General features: G+C 37.1%; 1 protein-coding gene across 8 annotated transcripts in view; it reads left to right on the forward strand.

Annotated features, from left to right (window-relative positions):
* Positions 1-18684, forward strand: part of GRM5 (glutamate metabotropic receptor 5) — a 242013-nt gene that overhangs the window by 209642 nt on the left and 13687 nt on the right. For 6 of the 8 annotated variants that reach the window (XM_086882176.1, XM_086882179.1, XM_086882178.1 and 3 more), the window contains 2 exons: positions 3136-4075; positions 16521-16619. In XM_086882176.1, coding sequence (XP_086738302.1) covers positions 3136-4075; positions 16521-16619 — 1039 coding nt within the window. Of the gene's footprint in view, positions 1-3135; positions 4076-16520; positions 16620-18137; positions 18300-18684 lie in introns of all 8 variants that reach the window. The other 2 variants (XM_086882181.1, XM_086882180.1) reach the window with 2 other exon arrangements.

The following is an 18684-nucleotide window of genomic DNA, read 5'->3' on the forward strand; positions in this document are numbered from 1 at the left end:
CTTTTACTTGATCTAGTTGTCCTTTTCTAAAATTGCCATTGTCAGAAACCATTACCTGCAAAATTGTTATATGAAAACTTCACCAATCATTGTTTCATGAAGATGATCCAGTCTTTAAATCCTAATTGTGGAATAAATCATTGCAAAGTTTAGCAATCTCCTTGTAAAGTGTACTCAGTGATGGGAAAAATGGGACAAGTTTTCAACTTTTTTCTCAGGTATTTTATCAAGCAAATGTAAAGAGAGTAATAAAGCAAGGAAGGCATGAAACAGTCTGAAACTAATGAGAAACATTTGGTTATGATTCACCTCTGCTACAATGTTAGAAGTGAGGCAAAATTTAGCCCCTATATCATTGTCTGCATGCAAAGGCCAGCTGCCAGATTAAGACCTTTTCTCTTCAAATTTCCTGTCAAGAATACCTAGCAGTGTTAGAAGCTGTAAACTATTTGTTTAGAAGATTTAGAGGTCATTTACTTATAAAACTTCCCAAGGAAGAACCCACAGTGGAATACCTGCACACAACAGAAGATTCTTTCTTATTTCCACCCTTTTTCATTACTCTCACTTGTGTATAATATTAATTTTAATGATGTGATTACTGTGCTACTTTAAACTTGAAAGTCAGAAAGAAATACAGTGTCTCCCTCACAATGAATACTGAATAAGTAAATCCATAAAACCAGCAAGATTTATAAAGGTATCATCAACTAATGCAGTGATAATGTTTCATAAAAATCTAATGTCTTTCTTACATTTAGGTGGGGTAATAATTTTGTTAATGAAAGAGAAAGCTTTTCACATCAAAGCAGGCTAGTATGGATGACAAGTTAATCTGTATTCAGTAAGGACCTCAATTCTCTTACACTAAAGTGACTGCAAATTTGTATACTTTAATTGCATTAATCTCAAAGACTCATTGACCCCAATCCTACTGATTCTTCTACTCTCTTCAAGAACACAGAAATATCTGCCTTGTACTTTTCCCAACTGATTGAAGGTATTACATCTCCAAAAATATTATTTCTGTAGAGATACAGAATGCAAAAATACTTGCAGAAGAAAGGAGTTAAGCCTAATATCTACCCATATTGCATCATGAAATTATTTTTACTACTAAGAATGTTAGTGGCAGATTTGGAAAGCTCTAAGCTCCACTTAAAATACAGGAAAGGCATACAATAGACTTCTCATGTAGAAATTCCAAAATTATAGTCCTGATATCTACATTTATTCCTTCTCAACAAGTCTTTGAGATCCCAGGTTCCCTAATTAATTGAAATTTCTTGGCATCCATGTACCCATATCTAACTACCCTCACTGCAGAAAGTACAGATGTGAGCACCTGGAACTCCATCTTCACAGGATGAAGTGCCTTGTCACGAGCCACAAGTCATGATGACACTCTCCTACATGATCTAAGCAGCAACATAATTACAAAAATACAACATTTTGAAGTAATCTGGATTTTGCAATCAATTCTACTCAAGCTCAATGCAAGTATAGTTGCATTTTCTCCATTCCATCATCTACTCCCTGCGGTCCTGCCCTGGCTGGCAATGCCAGCATGTCCGCTGTTTCCAGGAAGTTACACTCCAGAACATCAGGTTCCTCCCCCTTTTTATTACTGTATTGGGTCTAGTTGAGGTAGAGTTAATTTTGCCCACAGCAGCCCTCACAGTGCTGTGCTTTGCATTGGTAGCTAAAGGCACGTTGATAACACAGCGGCCTTTTATCAAGGTGTCTCTCCAAAATTCCTCCCTCACCAGTGTGCTGAGTATGAGCAATATCTTGTGAGGGGACACAGCCAGGACCCAAACTGAACAAAGGGATAACCCGTACCATATGATATCTCTTCAGCAATAAAACCTAACAGAAAGGTGTGGTGGGTGTGTGCATATTTTTTGTTACGACATTTTTGTTCTGGAGCAACTTCCACATTTTCTGAAGCCCTGTTTCCCAGGAAGCGCCTGGATAACACCTACTGATGGGAAGTAGAGAACAAATCTTTTGTTGGTATGCACTGGTATAGTATATTTTGGTGCCACAGGGCATAGAACCCATCTGCATCTTGAGTGAAAGTCATGAAAAGAAGCCAGGTCAAAGGACCTGAACGGGAGATTCAGTTTTTGGGAATAAAATGCAAGGATGGACGCCATCATGTGCCTACAGCTGTAGTCAGCAACATAGCAACTATGTCTGCCTGAAAAATCCTGAAAGAGATCATAGACTGGCCAGAAAGCAGAAATACCTATCTAGCCTCGACAGTGCAAACACAAATGAGGGAAGAAGAAGGGATGCCAACAAGTTTTCTGACAGCTTTTACTCCTGTCTATCGATCTGTACACTGCAGAACTAAAAGCCTTTTTGACTTCCTGTGACCCAGATGCATAGAATAATTTACTAAAACCTATGCAAAACTGAAAAAAAAGTTTCCTCAAATGAGTTGCACTGCTAATTCAGCTTTGTTGGTAATTTATTAACTTCAGTTGTATTTCACAAGTTAGATTAGCTTTTAATTTCTCAGAAATTTCAGAAGGATGAATGGTAAAAAAAGAATGAATATGGTGAGCCATTCCAAATTACCTCTTACTTACAAGTCTAATTCTAGAAAATTTTTGTTAGAAAAAAAATAACCCATCTGCGAAATACTCTCTTTTTTTGACAGAATCTGCAAGATTTCTCTCCACAATCATTAAGCAAATACCAATATCCTTCACGGTGTACAGTATAATTAGTAGGACTGACATCTAGTCCTTTAAGTGCAATAGTATGCAGAGAATTATGAAGTACTTTGTGCTGAGGTAGTGCAACTTGCTGTGGAAATTTGTTCATAAATTCCTATATTTCATAGAATTGAAGAGGCAAATTTTCACTGTGAGAGGTGACTTATCTTAATCAGCTTGGTCATCATGTTCTATTCCAGATAAAGTGTATTTCTGAAATAAGCTGTCATTAAAATGTACTTATTGTGCCATTATATTGACATTATTTTAACACAACCTAAGCCTACACTCAATACAATGGCAGCTTCCTGGAAGACGAAAAGAAGAGAGATACCAGGAAAACCTCTAACTACCATTACAGAATCTCACATCTGCATACTTCAGTGTTTACTTTTCTCTTTCTCTGCAGGTTGTGACCTCATCCCAGTCCAGTATCTCAGATGGGGTGACCCCGAACCAATTGCAGCCGTTGTTTTTGCATGCCTGGGTCTGTTGGCCACGCTGTTTGTTACAATCGTATTCATAATGTACCGTGACACTCCAGTGGTCAAATCATCCAGCCGAGAACTTTGCTACATCATTCTGGCCGGCATCTGCTTGGGTTACTTGTGCACTTTCTGTCTGATTGCAAAACCTCAACAGATTTACTGTTACCTTCAGCGAATTGGCATCGGCCTCTCACCGGCTATGAGCTATTCTGCTCTAGTAACTAAAACCAACCGCATTGCAAGAATCCTGGCTGGAAGCAAGAAGAAAATTTGTACAAAGAAACCTAGGTTCATGAGTGCCTGCGCCCAGCTGGTTATCGCATTTATCTTGATATGTATACAACTAGGCATCATAGTCGCCCTCTTTATAATGGAGCCACCAGATATAATGCATGATTACCCAAGCATCCGAGAGGTCTACCTGATTTGTAACACCACCAACTTGGGTGTTGTGACTCCCCTTGGATATAACGGGTTATTAATTTTGAGCTGCACCTTTTACGCATTTAAGACAAGAAATGTCCCAGCGAATTTCAACGAAGCAAAATATATTGCCTTCACCATGTATACCACTTGCATCATTTGGCTGGCTTTTGTGCCAATATATTTTGGAAGCAACTACAAGATAATCACCATGTGTTTCTCAGTGAGTCTGAGTGCCACTGTGGCCCTTGGCTGTATGTTTGTGCCCAAGGTCTACATCATCCTCGCTAAGCCAGAGAGGAACGTGCGCAGTGCGTTCACCACATCGACGGTAGTCCGCATGCACGTGGGCGACGGAAAGTCATCGTCAGCTGCCAGCCGCTCCAGCAGCCTGGTGAACCTGTGGAAAAGAAGAGGATCATCTGGTGAAACGCTTAGGTAAAGTTTTCTGATGTGGGAGTGTGGGGAGGCAATTGTGATCTTCTGAGAGTTACTAATAGTGGAAAGACAAAGAGAAGTGTGCTAACTTCCTTTGCCTCTGCACTGGCAGTGGAGTGAGTCCTCTGTCCCACATCTTTTGGGTTTGATTTAGTCAAAGTGCTTTGCAAAAACAGAGGACGAAGCAATGACAAAACAAAGTTGGAAGTACTGCCTGTACTGTCTGTACATGAATCTAAAGTACAAATGTACATGAATCTAGGGAGAAAAACAAGAAAAAAACCCAAGAGAAAAAAAAATACAGCTCATTGCCTTGTCCTGAACAACTGTCCATTTACAATGTCTTTCCCATAAATGAACTTCATAGTGCCTGTATTTTGCCTCTAGTGACAGCAGTAAGACAACAGGGTTGCTGCTAGAGCTCCATAATCGAGGTGGAGTGTTAAGCACAAGGGTCATTGTGAGCAGGCACTCTAAGGCATCCAAGGATTTGTTCTGTATGACTCTTCTGTTACACCTTTTATCTCCTGTTCCCTTGATTTTCCTTTCTTATACTATCTCTTCCTAATTTATTTTTGTCCTCACCTCTCTTCTCTTCCTTACCTTTTTCTGTAAACATTCTCCTAACTAACTCTAACAAATTCAGCTGCTCACAGGCCCTGCTCTGTCTACCCTTCCTGCCACTGAACAGATACTCCCTTATGAGATATTTCTTTGTTTCTTCCTGAGGTATTATTTTAATTCAGCAGTCACAAAGACAACTTGTATGTTCAATGTATAAAAATTACATTAAGTGAATACTAAACAGAAAGGAGAGCTCTGAAGTGGAAATTACCTTGGTCCATAGACAGAACCTGTAGATGAGCACCTTGCCCAATGGTTGGGTTTCATCCTTTGACCCTTTCACTTTTGGTATGGGTGCTATGAGTATAATTTAGGTTATTTAACTGCTGGCATAAACAAAAATTCTGTCAACATGAAACTGCAAAAAGGTAATTTTGTCATTCCTCAGATATGCATGTCTAGCCTGGAAGTGACATGTAGCTAGATTTTTCTTCTCACTGAAACACACATGGATTTTAGGATTGATAATATGAACATTTCCAGACATGTCATTGTTCACAACTGCAGTTGACATGGAACAAGGACAATTTGTACTTCCATTTTTACGTGAACCACAATTTAGACCTGAAGGAGGACTTTATTAGTAATACCTGCAGGATATATTATGCCAAAGTGATTTTTTTTTGTCAGAATATTACTAATGATTCTCTTTCAGAGATTTTGAAGTGGTACAAAAATGGCCAGTCTATTACAAGATATTTTGTATTTATGATCAGTTAATGATGGGCTTTTTTTTCCAGTTCCTTTCCAGGTGCAGAGTAGGATGATATTTTCAAATGATAAATCAGTTTTCAGATGAAGTGATGGTTACCTGAAATATCCCTTTCTGCAACTTCTGTCTCTATGTATAAATGACCTGAGGTATTCAAATTAGAAGCCCTATAGCAAGGAGAGTCATTCTTCAAAATATGTCTTCATTAGAAGGCATTCTTCTTTGAGGTTATTATTTTCCCTCACTTTTGCTGCCGAACTCATTTGCCACCTTGCAACCTATTTACTCAACATGATGAAGTTATAGATGACAGAAAGATCTCAGGCTTGGGGAAGAATTGTCATCTGTTCATCCTGGTTTGGAAAGGTGCTACTCTAAGACCTTTGTTTTGTTTTAAAAAGCAAAGAGCATACCCCATTATTAAATATTCTAAATGACAAGATGCATTTTCTTCTTCTTGAGGACTCATTTTCCATTTCTTTATATCTCTCAATGCATAGAAAATATCTGCAGTAGGGAGATATTAGCAGAATATAATAAATCATCATTAACAAAGATTTCTTTTTCAATAGCACTGTCTTGGGAATTACTTCAATCCAAAAGATCTTTGAGAGTACCCAGTATGTATGTGTAGGGATGAAAATGGCAGCAGAAAGCTGATACATTGACATATTTTCCTGGATACAATGAACTTGAACTTTGCATTTGACACTTGGAGAAAAACTTATATGTCATCAGCAGTGTTCATCAATGCACAAAACCATAACAAAGATCCTCCTGACACTTGTGTCTGAATCCCCAGCCCATTAAACTGTGATCGTGCCACTGAATTTAGTAGCGTTCACTCAGTCAGTCAGTGTTTGCCTGAAGGGTCTAGGCATCCAAGAGCAATGTGATCCCATCGATCCTGGGAAATTCTCTCTAATCAATTTGATTACATGAAAGAGAGCCCTAGAACCTGATGAGTACATTTAAAATGGTGCTCAGGACTTCACCTAGGTCTCCAAGAAAGAGCAGGAAACCACTGTTAGCTTCAATTCCATTTAGTTTATATGAGAAAACAGAGTTCTACCATTTTACTTGATAATCAAACACATATTTGAAAAAGATCTGGTTACACAAAGGAATAGGTTTCAAGGTATTATTCAGTACAATGCTCAAAAGATTGTTTGGATAGTTATTCAAGTAAACACCAAAGTGTTCAGAATCAAAGGAAATATGCACTAGAACTTCATGGCATCATTTAAATAGCTCAGAGGGGTTTTATTTAAAAGAGAGTGAGTCACTGTTGAATTTTAAAGAAACATGCTATTTAAGTCACCAGTGCATAGTGGGGCCTCTATCATTAGCATTTTGCTTCTTGACACTAATTTATAGCACAGTGTAGTATTGCATCAAATCATTGTCAAAGAGATAATGCCAATGTGCCATTCAGAGCTTTCACATCAGCCACAAAATGACAAATAACAAGACTGCTTTTGCCTAAATAAAGCAATGCATCTGTTACAGTCCTAAATGACTTTTTGCATGGGATGTTCTTCAATTAAGAAAACTCAGGCAAGCTGTGCTTGTGTGTTGGAATGGATCTTCACATACTCAAATATGTAGAAGGAGAGAGCATAACTATTCATTACCCAGTGTAATGAAAACCACTACATGTAGGCTATTGTGATTCAGCAGTACTCACCAAAAGATATTCTGCCCTCATTTAAAGTAGGGCTAACGAACCTGACATTATCAGAGGTGACTTCACAAAGGAGAGCACTACATAGCTGGAGTCAAAGCCATATAGCTGGTGTAGAGAGGCATTTGGAACTTCTGTTTCCAGTCATCTTTCCAGTTAGTTTCACAGAGACTAGGAAGGCCAAAAATACATTGAGTAAATCTTACCTTGAGGTACCAGTTGTTACCACATATGCTACACAGTATTTTTGCAACGGAGCTAATTTATCCTCTCCTCACTCTCAACTCACCATTACATGTCTGATAAAGGCTGTATATTTCTGCTTCAAGAGCTGCTATTATGGTATTTCTATTATGATATTTCTAGTCAGGACAGCATATCAAAGGGTCTCAGTCATGTTACCCTTACCTGGAGAATAGTGCAGATGTTCAAAAGCTCCTCTTAGCTTTCTAATGTCATTGCCCTGGATTTCACATAAAAAATTGACCACTAGTTGTTTATGTCTTCTGGAAGGTGTCTTTAAATGGCCCAAAGCACACATGCTCCATTTTCCAAGCTTCACACTCATCACCTCACAACTACCTGAAGAACAGCAAGATTTCTTGCCTTTAAAGCAAGTAATAAACTGTTCTGAGCAACTAGCAATGTATTAAAAACCTCCCTAAATACTGACTTTCACTTATATATGTGCTACTTAAGTGTTTATAACCATACCAGTATTTTTCTCAAAAGAGAGAAGCTTATAGATGCCCAGTACAAGCCAAAAGTACTCTCATGAAACAAAACAAGACATATTATCATCTTCTTAATGAGTAACTAAGCCAGAAGGTTGAGCAGCACTTTCAATCTGCAGCCCAGGCAGGTAGCTGTGATCACTCTAGAGGAAAGAATCATCACCAGCTAAGCCAGATAATGTTAGGCATATTCAAGATACATTGACCGTGTTTTGTGCCTAATTACTCCATACAGCTGTGAACAGCAAAATAATAGACAACAGAAGAACTACGCACATAAATTTCTGCACCTTATCATAGACACCCCTCTTACAAACCTTTTTGAGACTAAAGCTTAATAACTCAGTGTGGCAGTGATACTTTATGCTACTTGAATTTATTTTATAATGAAGTATTTTCTAAATATTTAAACATAAGCTATGTCTGTCAAACTAAACAGATTACTCACCTGTTTTTTAATGTATTGTCTTGTCCACTTAAGAAGTTTGTCCTGCACTGTATGATTACAGAAGTGAGCATTGCTCTGTATGCATCTGCAGAAGTGACAGTACTGACAGCTTTCATCCAGGACTGGGGATCCCTTGTCCTAGTGAGCCAAGCTCACTGTTAGGGGAACCACAAAATTTTTATTAAATCGCCATAATTTATTTTTTTTTTTATCTTACTAAAACAGAGATGCTCACACATCCACCTCAGAATCAGGTTTCTCTCCCTTAAGTGCTACACTGGTACATCAGAAAAAGCCATCCAGCCTCACATGTTAATTGCCGTTCCATTTCTCCTATGAAGAAAACATGGTAAACAAGGTAGATTTTTTCCATTGAACTGGATTCAGTCCTGGACCACCAGTGTCTATAGTTAATGTAGAGACATCAGGCTGCCCCAAATTGTGCCATAATGATATATTTTGGAAATAGGTGTCTACCATCACACTGCATGTTCTGTTTCTGCAAAGAACATCCGGTTTTCTCCCTTCTCTATTCTCTTTTCCTGCTTATGATTGACTACAGCTATTTCGTTACAATTCAAACAGCACTTTTTTGGACCAGAAAATAGGAAAATATTCTTGGATCAGCCTAGAAGTTGTCATTCATAGTTAGAAATATTCCAATCTAAGTACTACATCAAGCATCTGCATGCCATATTTCAGCACCGAAATCTTGCACTGATATTTTTCAGAAATCTGAATTGAATTTCTCAAAATGTCCACTCTTTTTTCCACAGAAAATTTTTAAAACAGTACTTCTAATATTGCATATGATTGAAATGTACATAAAGTACTGAAAAAGACCAATAAATGAAAAATGTGAAAACTTCAAGATTTTACTACTGCTATTTTGCATTATGAAGAAAGTTCTGGGAAAACATTGATTTTCCACACAAATGAGAATCCCCATCAGAATAAACTTCTGCCACTGTTACAAACACCATGCCAAGTTCCCCCAGATGCAACCCATGCAATTCCCATTGTCCAAATATCAGCTTTTCACTAGCTGAAAGCCACATACATGAATACGTATATGGATTGAAGTCATGGCCATCAAGTTATGATCAAATTTTTTTTTTACAGTATGTTTGTGCATTATCAGCATAGCATGATGATTTGGAACATAAATGGAAAATATTCAAATTCCCTATGCCTCAGCAACTTGCCTGAGGTATGAAACAGGCCTGTTGTTTGACACAGAGATTTTAGTCCTGTAAAGAAGATGGAGTACAAGAAAAACAGATTTTTGTGGAAAGCTGAAGCTGGTTCTCATTTGTCATGTGAAGACCCATTGAGAAAGATAATGATCCTTAGTTTCTGCCACAGCATATCCTATTGAGTCACATTTTTATAGATACATTTGTCTTCACATATATGCAGCTTGAACAATTTCTCTGACACGTTTTAACCATGATAAAAGAATACTACACATCACTTCCTAACAAATTTTTAAAAACTTTTTACTTACCAGACTTCTTCAGGACACAGCCTATAGGTTCATACTCAAAATTTTCATAACCAAAGGGCTCAGATACTCCTGGTGATCTAACTGGTCATACAGTACACTAAGACTAACATTCCATCAGATCCATTGCCTGTCAACATGAGGCAAAACACAACTTTCTTAAACTTTAGACTAACAGTCACAGATTTCATAAAAGCCATCAGTTCTGCAGTTTCTGCAGGTAGTTTAACTGATTTAAACATGAAGAACGTGAAACTGAATGTAGAAGAGGTTGTAACCCCACAAGATTGTGTTCAAGATTAGTGAATTACCTGTTGTATGGAGTAATATCAGCAGCTTGTAATATATGCATGAGTTGCTTTCCTACTGGAATTTGGTGGAGCCATTCTGTCTTATATAAAATAAACACTGATTTGAAAAAAAAAAAAAAAAAAAAGAAAATATTGGAAAAAATACATACTTTCTAGCCTGGTAGAAAGTAAAATGATTATTAATGTCAGCCAGTGGCAGAGGACAGATTCCAGCCCACCTGTCTTATACCCCATCAGGATGTTATAATAGCTTTACACTAAAAAATCTTTCCAATTCCAGTTTTATTTCACGATGGAGATAAAAAAATAATACCTGGGGGACATTATTTGTAATCCTGAAGTTTTATAGACTAAAGAAATAATTTAGAGGTGATTTTTAGTGTTTGTAATCAGATCTTGTGTGTACAGAGATTTAACTGGGAGATTATCGAAGTTTGTGAACTGGGAGAACTAATTCTTAAGAAGTTACATTCTAGAAACGACTGGCACCATCTCTGAACTGTAACAGTGACCAGCTTTTAGCCATTGCCCACATCAATGCAGTAAATCCTTGTGGAAACTGAAAAGTGGAAAAGCTGCCCAAAACAGGACCACATATTATTGTAGGGCAAAAGATGACACAGAAAAATCATTGCATACAAAAAAAAAATAAGTTTACCCCAGATGCTCTTTATTTGGACCCTTGACTAAAAATTGCACAAAAGTGATGACATGCCTCTGTATTATGAGGTAAAAAAGTGAGGGCTAAACTTCTTACATGACTTATTCTAATTAAAGCAGATAACAATTTACATGAGGTGAAAGTTTGGCCAAAAAGGTACTGTTCTTATTTAAAAAAATAAAATCTAGGCATAGTGATACAAGATCTTATTTGTTTTCTTCATAGCCTTGCTAAAATTGAATTTTGATACATGCAGGATAAAAAAATTGACTCTTCAGAGAAAGTCATTATCCTTTTGATGGATTAGTCTGCATTTATTAATGAATCAGTTCCCAAATGGATCACTTGGAGCTATTTGAATCTAATATGCTACAAAAATTTAGATTGAGAGATTACTGAATGATTTGAGTCCTTCACTTTTCCCTAAATAATTTAGTCTTGATGTCTTTTTGGACAAGCTTGATACTGTGATTAATTAAAGTTCAAATACTCTGAAATGACTGAAGAGTATTTTATAAAACTCAGTGAAAGGTATTACTGAAAGCTTTTGATAAATTGCTGGTAAAACATTCCATCTGTATAATGGATTTATACTCTTGAATGACCTTATTACAGTGGTTTTTGTGTACAGTGTTAGTGTTTTGAATTTTCCCCTCAAATATGTTTAAAATATTGATTGATTGATTGACTGATTGATATTTTTTTGCTCCATTAACTAAGCACATGTCTTTAAGCCTAATATTTGGCATTATTTGTATTATTAAAACATTGTTACCATCATTTTGGAACAAATATCATAGCTGAAGTCTGCTAATTAAATGACACTGTGAACAGTTCCCTGCCTACTGTTACCCACATATGCTTTAGGTTGCAAAATCTTACTACTGTACTGCAAAAAAGAAAAGGAAGGAACAGTGAAGATGGGACACAACAGTTTTATATTTATTTAAGGAAAGAAGAATTTCTGGTTTTTAATAGCAGCGTTTATCCCTTGTACTTTTTTTTTTTCATCTTCCAGCCTGTCTCCCAAAATTCTGATGACAAATAAATGCCACCATACACTACATCACTGTTCCTTATCACACATACTGGAGAGCACCCAGAGATGCCATGCAGATGGTCTCATGTTCATTAGCATGCACGATGTAGGTCCTGCCCACCAGGTTTGTCCACCAAAGGAACTTCTGTTTCTTTCCACAGCAAATTTTGATAAAAACTGGCATTGTGATTAATTTGATGCACTATAATTAATCTAATAAACAGAAAACTATGACATGCACCCTCCTCTTTCCAAGGTCCACCAAGTCACGAAGCAGTCTGCCACTGTGGGAACACCCGTGTGAATTATAATGAATGGTATTTATACTTGCATCTGGATGTTGATGTGGACCGGTGGAAGAGATGGCACTTCATCTCGCTGAGAGATGTGTTTGGTGACAGATACCTTTACATGACTGTGACTGAAATTTAAGGCAGAAGTCTGCTAAAATATATAAACATTATATGTGTCTATAGTATATAACTATTTGAATCTGCTGTAGTTTGACTATAGCATTATATATTGAATGTTTACAGAGGTAAGACTCCACTGTATGAAAATCCTGTCCAACATATCAGAAAAAACCTTTCTGGAACAAGGGAATTAAACAGGCTGGTAATATTTTGCTATCAGTCGAATCTTTCCTTGAGCCAGTATAATGCTTTGTATATCATTCCAACAAAAATGTCATTTTAATTCACCAGCTGCAATTACATATGATTGCTTAATTAGAATAAGTTTTAAAGAATAGTAAAATATTATGCTGCACTTGAAAAAAAAATTGAGTTTGGCTCTAAAGCAATTTTACTTGCTGAAATTTTGCTAATAAGCAAGTAATGGTTCTATGTTGATTTTTTTTTTTAATTACAAAAGTGGCATGCTTAATAATATATGATTTATTTTAGCCATTACATAAATGGGGAAACTTCACACAATAAACAGAGGCCCTCTCAAAACAGTCAGCGCAATATGCTGCAATTTCAAGACAGCATGACCAATCTCACAGAAACGATTTTCAAAAACACAGTATGTTTGTAGTTCAAAGCAGCCCCCACTGTAAAAACACTAAATATTTTTCATATTCCATTCTTTAACCATTTATGCAGAAATCTTTAAACATATATTGTCTTACCTAATCTAAAGGCTAGCTTTAACTCTGCTGATATGAAATCTAAGTTCTTCATCATTTCTTAATATCAAGACCAAGGAATATTGCAGGTAAAATATGTTGCTTGTATGTAAATTGACAGTGTCAAACACACATTGGGTGCTCAATAATTAATAACACTGCTGCATGGCAGTATGAGATTGCATTTGAAATAGGGATTGGTGACAGTTCTCCAACTCCAATGCAATAAATTACATTTGATTTGCATTTTAAAAACCTAAAGACACCTTGAGATATCTTCAGTTAGTTAAACTTTTTTACTGAAAAAGAGAAAAAAAACCCCTTATGTCAAAAAGTAAAAACTCTTTATAATTTATATAGAAGTTTATAATTGTATTTTATATTTTTTTTCAGAAAACAGATTGTTTGAAAAAAACTACTTTTTGCTACTGCCAGCTCTTGTCTTTTGAGAAATCTCTCATCCTGTGTAGTGTGGGCATTTTAACAGAATCTGTGCATTACCATCTATTCTGTCCATAGATTATTTTTCAAGCATTCAACAATGTCTTTGGCCAAACTATTCACAAATGTAGGCTATGGCACAACTCCTAGGTCTGGCCTGCCAACATCCTCCAGATAAGGGATGCACAGACATATGGAATGTGCTGCTGATCGAGGTATCCAACACTTTCTGCATGGAAACCGGGAAAGAGGGGAGGTAAAATGGACCATGAACAAAGATGGGTCTCACCCTAACATGAAGTCAAGGCTACCAGGATACCAGGACCTGGATCTATGCCCATATGTAGAGACTTGACAGTGCAGGGACAAAAAAAAAAATAAATTAAAAATTAAAAAATAAATATATAAAATAAAATAGGGATCTACACATACATAAAAGCTGATTTCTACAGATTTTAGTGAATCACTACTGATCTCATTCAGGATGATGATACCCATATTCCACCTTAGTTTCCCATTGTATCTATTAATATTGGTCTACCAGAGGATTTTTGTTGGAAGGTGAAGAAGGCCAGAGAAAGGTCTAGATGTCCTTCAAACCCAAGCAGTGTCATTGGTGTTTCCTACCATACATTCCTACATGGACAATGACATCACTAAAAACCAAGGCAGTACAGTCATGGTTTCTCAGCCCAGGAGCTTCTTTCTCTCTAGTGAGGCTTTCTGGAGAGAGCAGAGCACTGCTGTGTAAGATGGTGATGTGACCAAGCATTTGGCAAAAGGATAAGCAAAAAGGATAAGTGATTGAGTTACTGGGAATTACTTCTCAAATTTCCTGTCACTGATCAACACCTATAAAACATATTAGTATTTATCATTTAACATTTTCCCTAAGAAAACTTGCTCCTGTGCAAAAAAATTACACAGATCACAATTCCCCATCAAAAGATGTGAGAAAAACACTTAAAGATGACACAAAATATTCTGAGCCAAAATAATTTCCTGTGTCTACTCTGAGAGCTCAAAATATTTTACGCAGAACCTTGGGTAAGCCTTTCCAGAATGATGACTTAAAGAATTTTGCAGCTTCCTTTCAACCATTAGATGCACTTTCCACACCAGCAGGATTGATTAGAGTTTGGTCATTGACTTCATAATTACATGGGCATTTATCACTGAATGAATGGCAGCATAGATACTATGGCTCAAGAGTTTGAGGTTTTATGAGACAATGTGCTGTTTCTGATGGTGCAATTTGCTCTTGAGTGGATGGATAAATCTGAGAGATTCATAGCTGATTTTCATGGTGGTGAAATTTATGCTAATGTGGGGGCTAATTTATCTGGGTCTCATCCATCCTAACCTGAGGTTCTTCAGGATGGGGTTACTAAGGTCATTTACCTCTTGTTTTGTTTTGTTGTCTACTTTCTAGAATCCTGCTTATTGTGAGCATTTTGAGTGTCCCAGTTTTTCTTAGTTTTGATTATTTCCCTCTGCCTTTCTAGGCAAAAATATCTCTTGTGGTTATTTAGTCTAAACATAATTGTGTTTCCATCCTGTTCTTCCTAAATTCTACTTTCTTTGATGTCTAGCATCTTCACTCCAAGTTTATTTCCTTTTCTTTCCTCTGAAGTTTCTACACATTCTTTTCTCTCTCCTCTTTTTCTCTGGCTATCTGAATTAATTTTGTACGATCCAACTTGACTTCATTTGTATTTTTCAGTAAATATATCTACTTTCTAAGCCCATCCACTTTTTCCTCTGCTCTAGGAATGACTTCCATTTAGTACATATGTGTCCTGTGCGAGCTTCGTGCCTATCTGGGAGCACTACATATACCACCCTCTGGATTGTGTTGAAACCTTGGTAGCCAGTCTGCAAAGTTGCTGTTGTTCCTCCTTTCAGTATGGTTATAATTTGTAAACCAAAGGACTTTGCACTTATACACCTCATTTTTCTGTCTCTGGTTCACTCTCAGATTCACTAAGCTTCTCCATCAGTGATTTACGCAATATACACTGCATCTGAGGGTCTACTACAACTGCATCCAATATTTAGTTCACTTTCTCTGTACACAGGTTATTTCTCTTTTACGGGGTAATTTTTTATAAGGTTATCTAGATCAGATTAATCAACGAGAAACAATAAAGTCTGTTATTCTGTGATTTTAACAGTGTTGAATACACAAGCTTCTCCACAGAAGTGTGTTTAAAGCCCACAGTGCAGCTCATAGGATTTGGGGGTGGGATATCACAACCTCTTTGAGAAGACACATGCAGGTGTTTTGACCAAAATTTTCTTAAAAGACTTAAACAGGTATTTCAACATCTAGCACAAGAATTTGTACGGTTAGGGTGAAGTTCACTGCTGGGAGGAGAGACAGTATGAGACTTCTACATTACTCACATCCCAACTGAGTGTTCAGTGAGTGAACAATGACCAGGTCTTATCTTGTATCCCACCCATGAATTAATTAGATAATCAAGTATTAAACTATTTAGCCAAGTGATTTTTTTCATCAAAGTGCAAGGTCTTGTGTACAAAATATACATAGTACTTCACTGGGCTCTAGGTTTGGGGTTGATCTCACTTGACTTTATGTCTAGATCTCAGTAAGTCATCTATTTGTTGCCAGTGGAGAGAGGAATTCCCATTCACAACATGAATTGAGAGCCCATACAAATTTTACCCAACTAATCCACTACACTGGTGTTTGCATTGAAAGGTGGAATAAGACACAAATTACAGAGATGTAGACTCAGAGGAAAAAGTCAGGAATGAGAACATGGCCATCAGCTGATTCTTAATTTAAGTGTTGTTTCCCTTAAACTCTTTCTCTCTAACAGTTTTGGGCTAACTTCAAAAAATATTAAAGTGTTAGCATGTTATTTATTCTGTAAAACCATTTGACTGCCCGTGTATAGAGATACAGATACAGAGAAAACGGTGAGCACCTGTCCTGCATAACCCTGCTTGCTTTAACACTGCTCTGGGGTTTTATGCAGTTGTTCCACCACTCCCACAGCTGCTTTGCACTCTTCTCTACCTCTGCCACAGTAACATTCATGTGCATGGCCCTTTGCACAGCAGCTGTCAAAGAAAGCTGAGCACACAATCACTTCTCTCTGTTTGCTCCTGTTGTTGTCGTGATTTATTAGGTACAAAGGCAGGAGACTGGCCCCCCCGCACAAGTCGGAAATAGAGTGTTTCACCCCAAAAGGGAGTATGGGGAATGGTGGGCGAGCTACAATGACCAGGTAAGCAAAGAGCAAGTGGCCTTAGGTCAGTGTGATATGTCTGTGAACAGAAGGAGCAGCCCTGGATAATTCCAGACTAGATCCTCTGTCTGTAATTCCTGTGTATCCCATAAAATATGTTTAGAAAAAAAAAAAAAAAAAAGAAAGAAAAAAGAAAACATGTTGCCACTGCTGATTTCTGTGTTCCATCTGACTACCAAAAAAATCCCTGCACCATGTTCATTCCAGTGATCTGAACCACATGTCCTGTGTGATGTTGTTGCAATATGGTGCTTTGGGGAGGAGAAATCTTATACCTGCTAGCTGGGCAGATGAAAAGAAGCAGGATTCAAACCTGGAGTAAGGGTAGGTCCAGTGCATATTAGGGGTTACACTGAGTCTAACCAAAAGAACTTTTTAAAAGGGCAGAGAAAAACTGATTAATGAAAACATATTCAATATGAAAATGTCGGTTCTTCTCAAGCAAAATATCTTATGAAAAGTGCTGAGTTTTACAGTAGTTTTAAGGAAAGGTTTCAAAGTAATTTTAAATACAGTTTAAAGTAAACTTTCTCCATTTAATTTAATTCATATATTTATCTACATTTTTGTCATTATATTTTGCATGACATTAAACACTAACATTAAAATTTAATGAATATTAAATGCTAAACATTTTTCCAATGTTACTGGAATGAATTGCTTTAGTATGTCCATTTTGATGTCTTTCTATTGAAATATTTCAAACTGCTTAAATCTGTGAAATACTTAGAGATTTCAGCAATTCTTCTATTTTGAGTCCAGAGAGATTTTCAAAAGTTGAACTTTCCCATGGGACAGAAATTTCATTTCTCCATATATGTCCTTTCATAAATGAATAAGCACATACATGCCAAAGATGGTTATACATCTTTCATGAAACAATGCTTTTAAGAAGCATTGTGCCATTGTGTTATGTTTTACTAAATGTAAGAACCATTTTACCATTTATTAAAAGATCTACTCATTCCTTATCCAGCCCTGTTGGATACTTTTAAGTGTAACCTTAAAGCACAGGGTGACCAAATTGTACCGTCAGTTTTCCCAAGTGTTACATCCCTTGGTAAATTTTATCATTGCAGGAGGGTGTTCAGTGAGACACTTGCACAGTGTTATGTTGGGTACAGCATCCACACACATACATAGGGCCATCAACACTCACACCACATAGCACACACGTGAGGGCTCCTGCAGGTAAAATACCATCAGAAACATTGATTTCTGAGTGTTGTACACAAAGTATTTTTTTTGTCAACTGGAATGGTTTCTTGTCTATGTGTCATCTGTAGTCTATTTTTTATTTTTTTTTTACATTGCATTGCCTTCAGAAATATTTATTCTTCATTTAAAAGCTATCTGCAATCAATATATAATGGAACTTTGAAGGGTGGAAAAATACATGTAGTTGTCTGAAAACTGTATTTTGTTGTACAGTATTCAGCTTTGTTTTACCTGGCCATATATACACACTTGAAAAACTTCTTTTTTATATCTTCACAGTGAAGAATCTGTTTGCATTCCAGACTGTAATCGTTCTGAGTCAAGTAGAGAGGAGAAAAAGGTTCCTGTTAAAGAGGATGCCCTAACAGTCAAAAAGACTGGAAACTGTGTCAGTCTAATAGTTCCACAGCAAGACTGTCAGCTGCAAGACCTACTCAAACAGTTAAGAACACCTGCTGCTTAAAAGAGAGTGCAATTGCATTTGATGGCTGTGTTTTGTTGTCTCCAGCCACAATGTCCTGGCCAGTGGTCCTTGTCCAATTTTGTGAGCTCAGCAGAGCTGCCACTGAATAGCCTGGGAATCTCCCAGAGAGAACTCAGACATTGCAGAGCAGAAACATTCTCTTGTCCCAGTAAGTATCAGACCAGTGCTAGAAGTCACTGAGATGAAGAGCAGATGGAAATTGATAGACAGATACAGGGGCCTGCCCATTTGTGGATGATGAAAAAGGCTCATCATCTCACAGGACAAAGAGGTCCCATGATATTGACCAAATCCCACTTACAGTCCAAATAATTACACTTCAGTCCAAATAATGCCATGCAA

This window comes from Cyanistes caeruleus, chromosome 3 (genome assembly GCF_971803275.1).
Source record: "Cyanistes caeruleus chromosome 3, bCyaCae1.hap1.1, whole genome shotgun sequence".
NCBI classification, from domain to species: Eukaryota; Metazoa; Chordata; class Aves; order Passeriformes; family Paridae; genus Cyanistes; species Cyanistes caeruleus.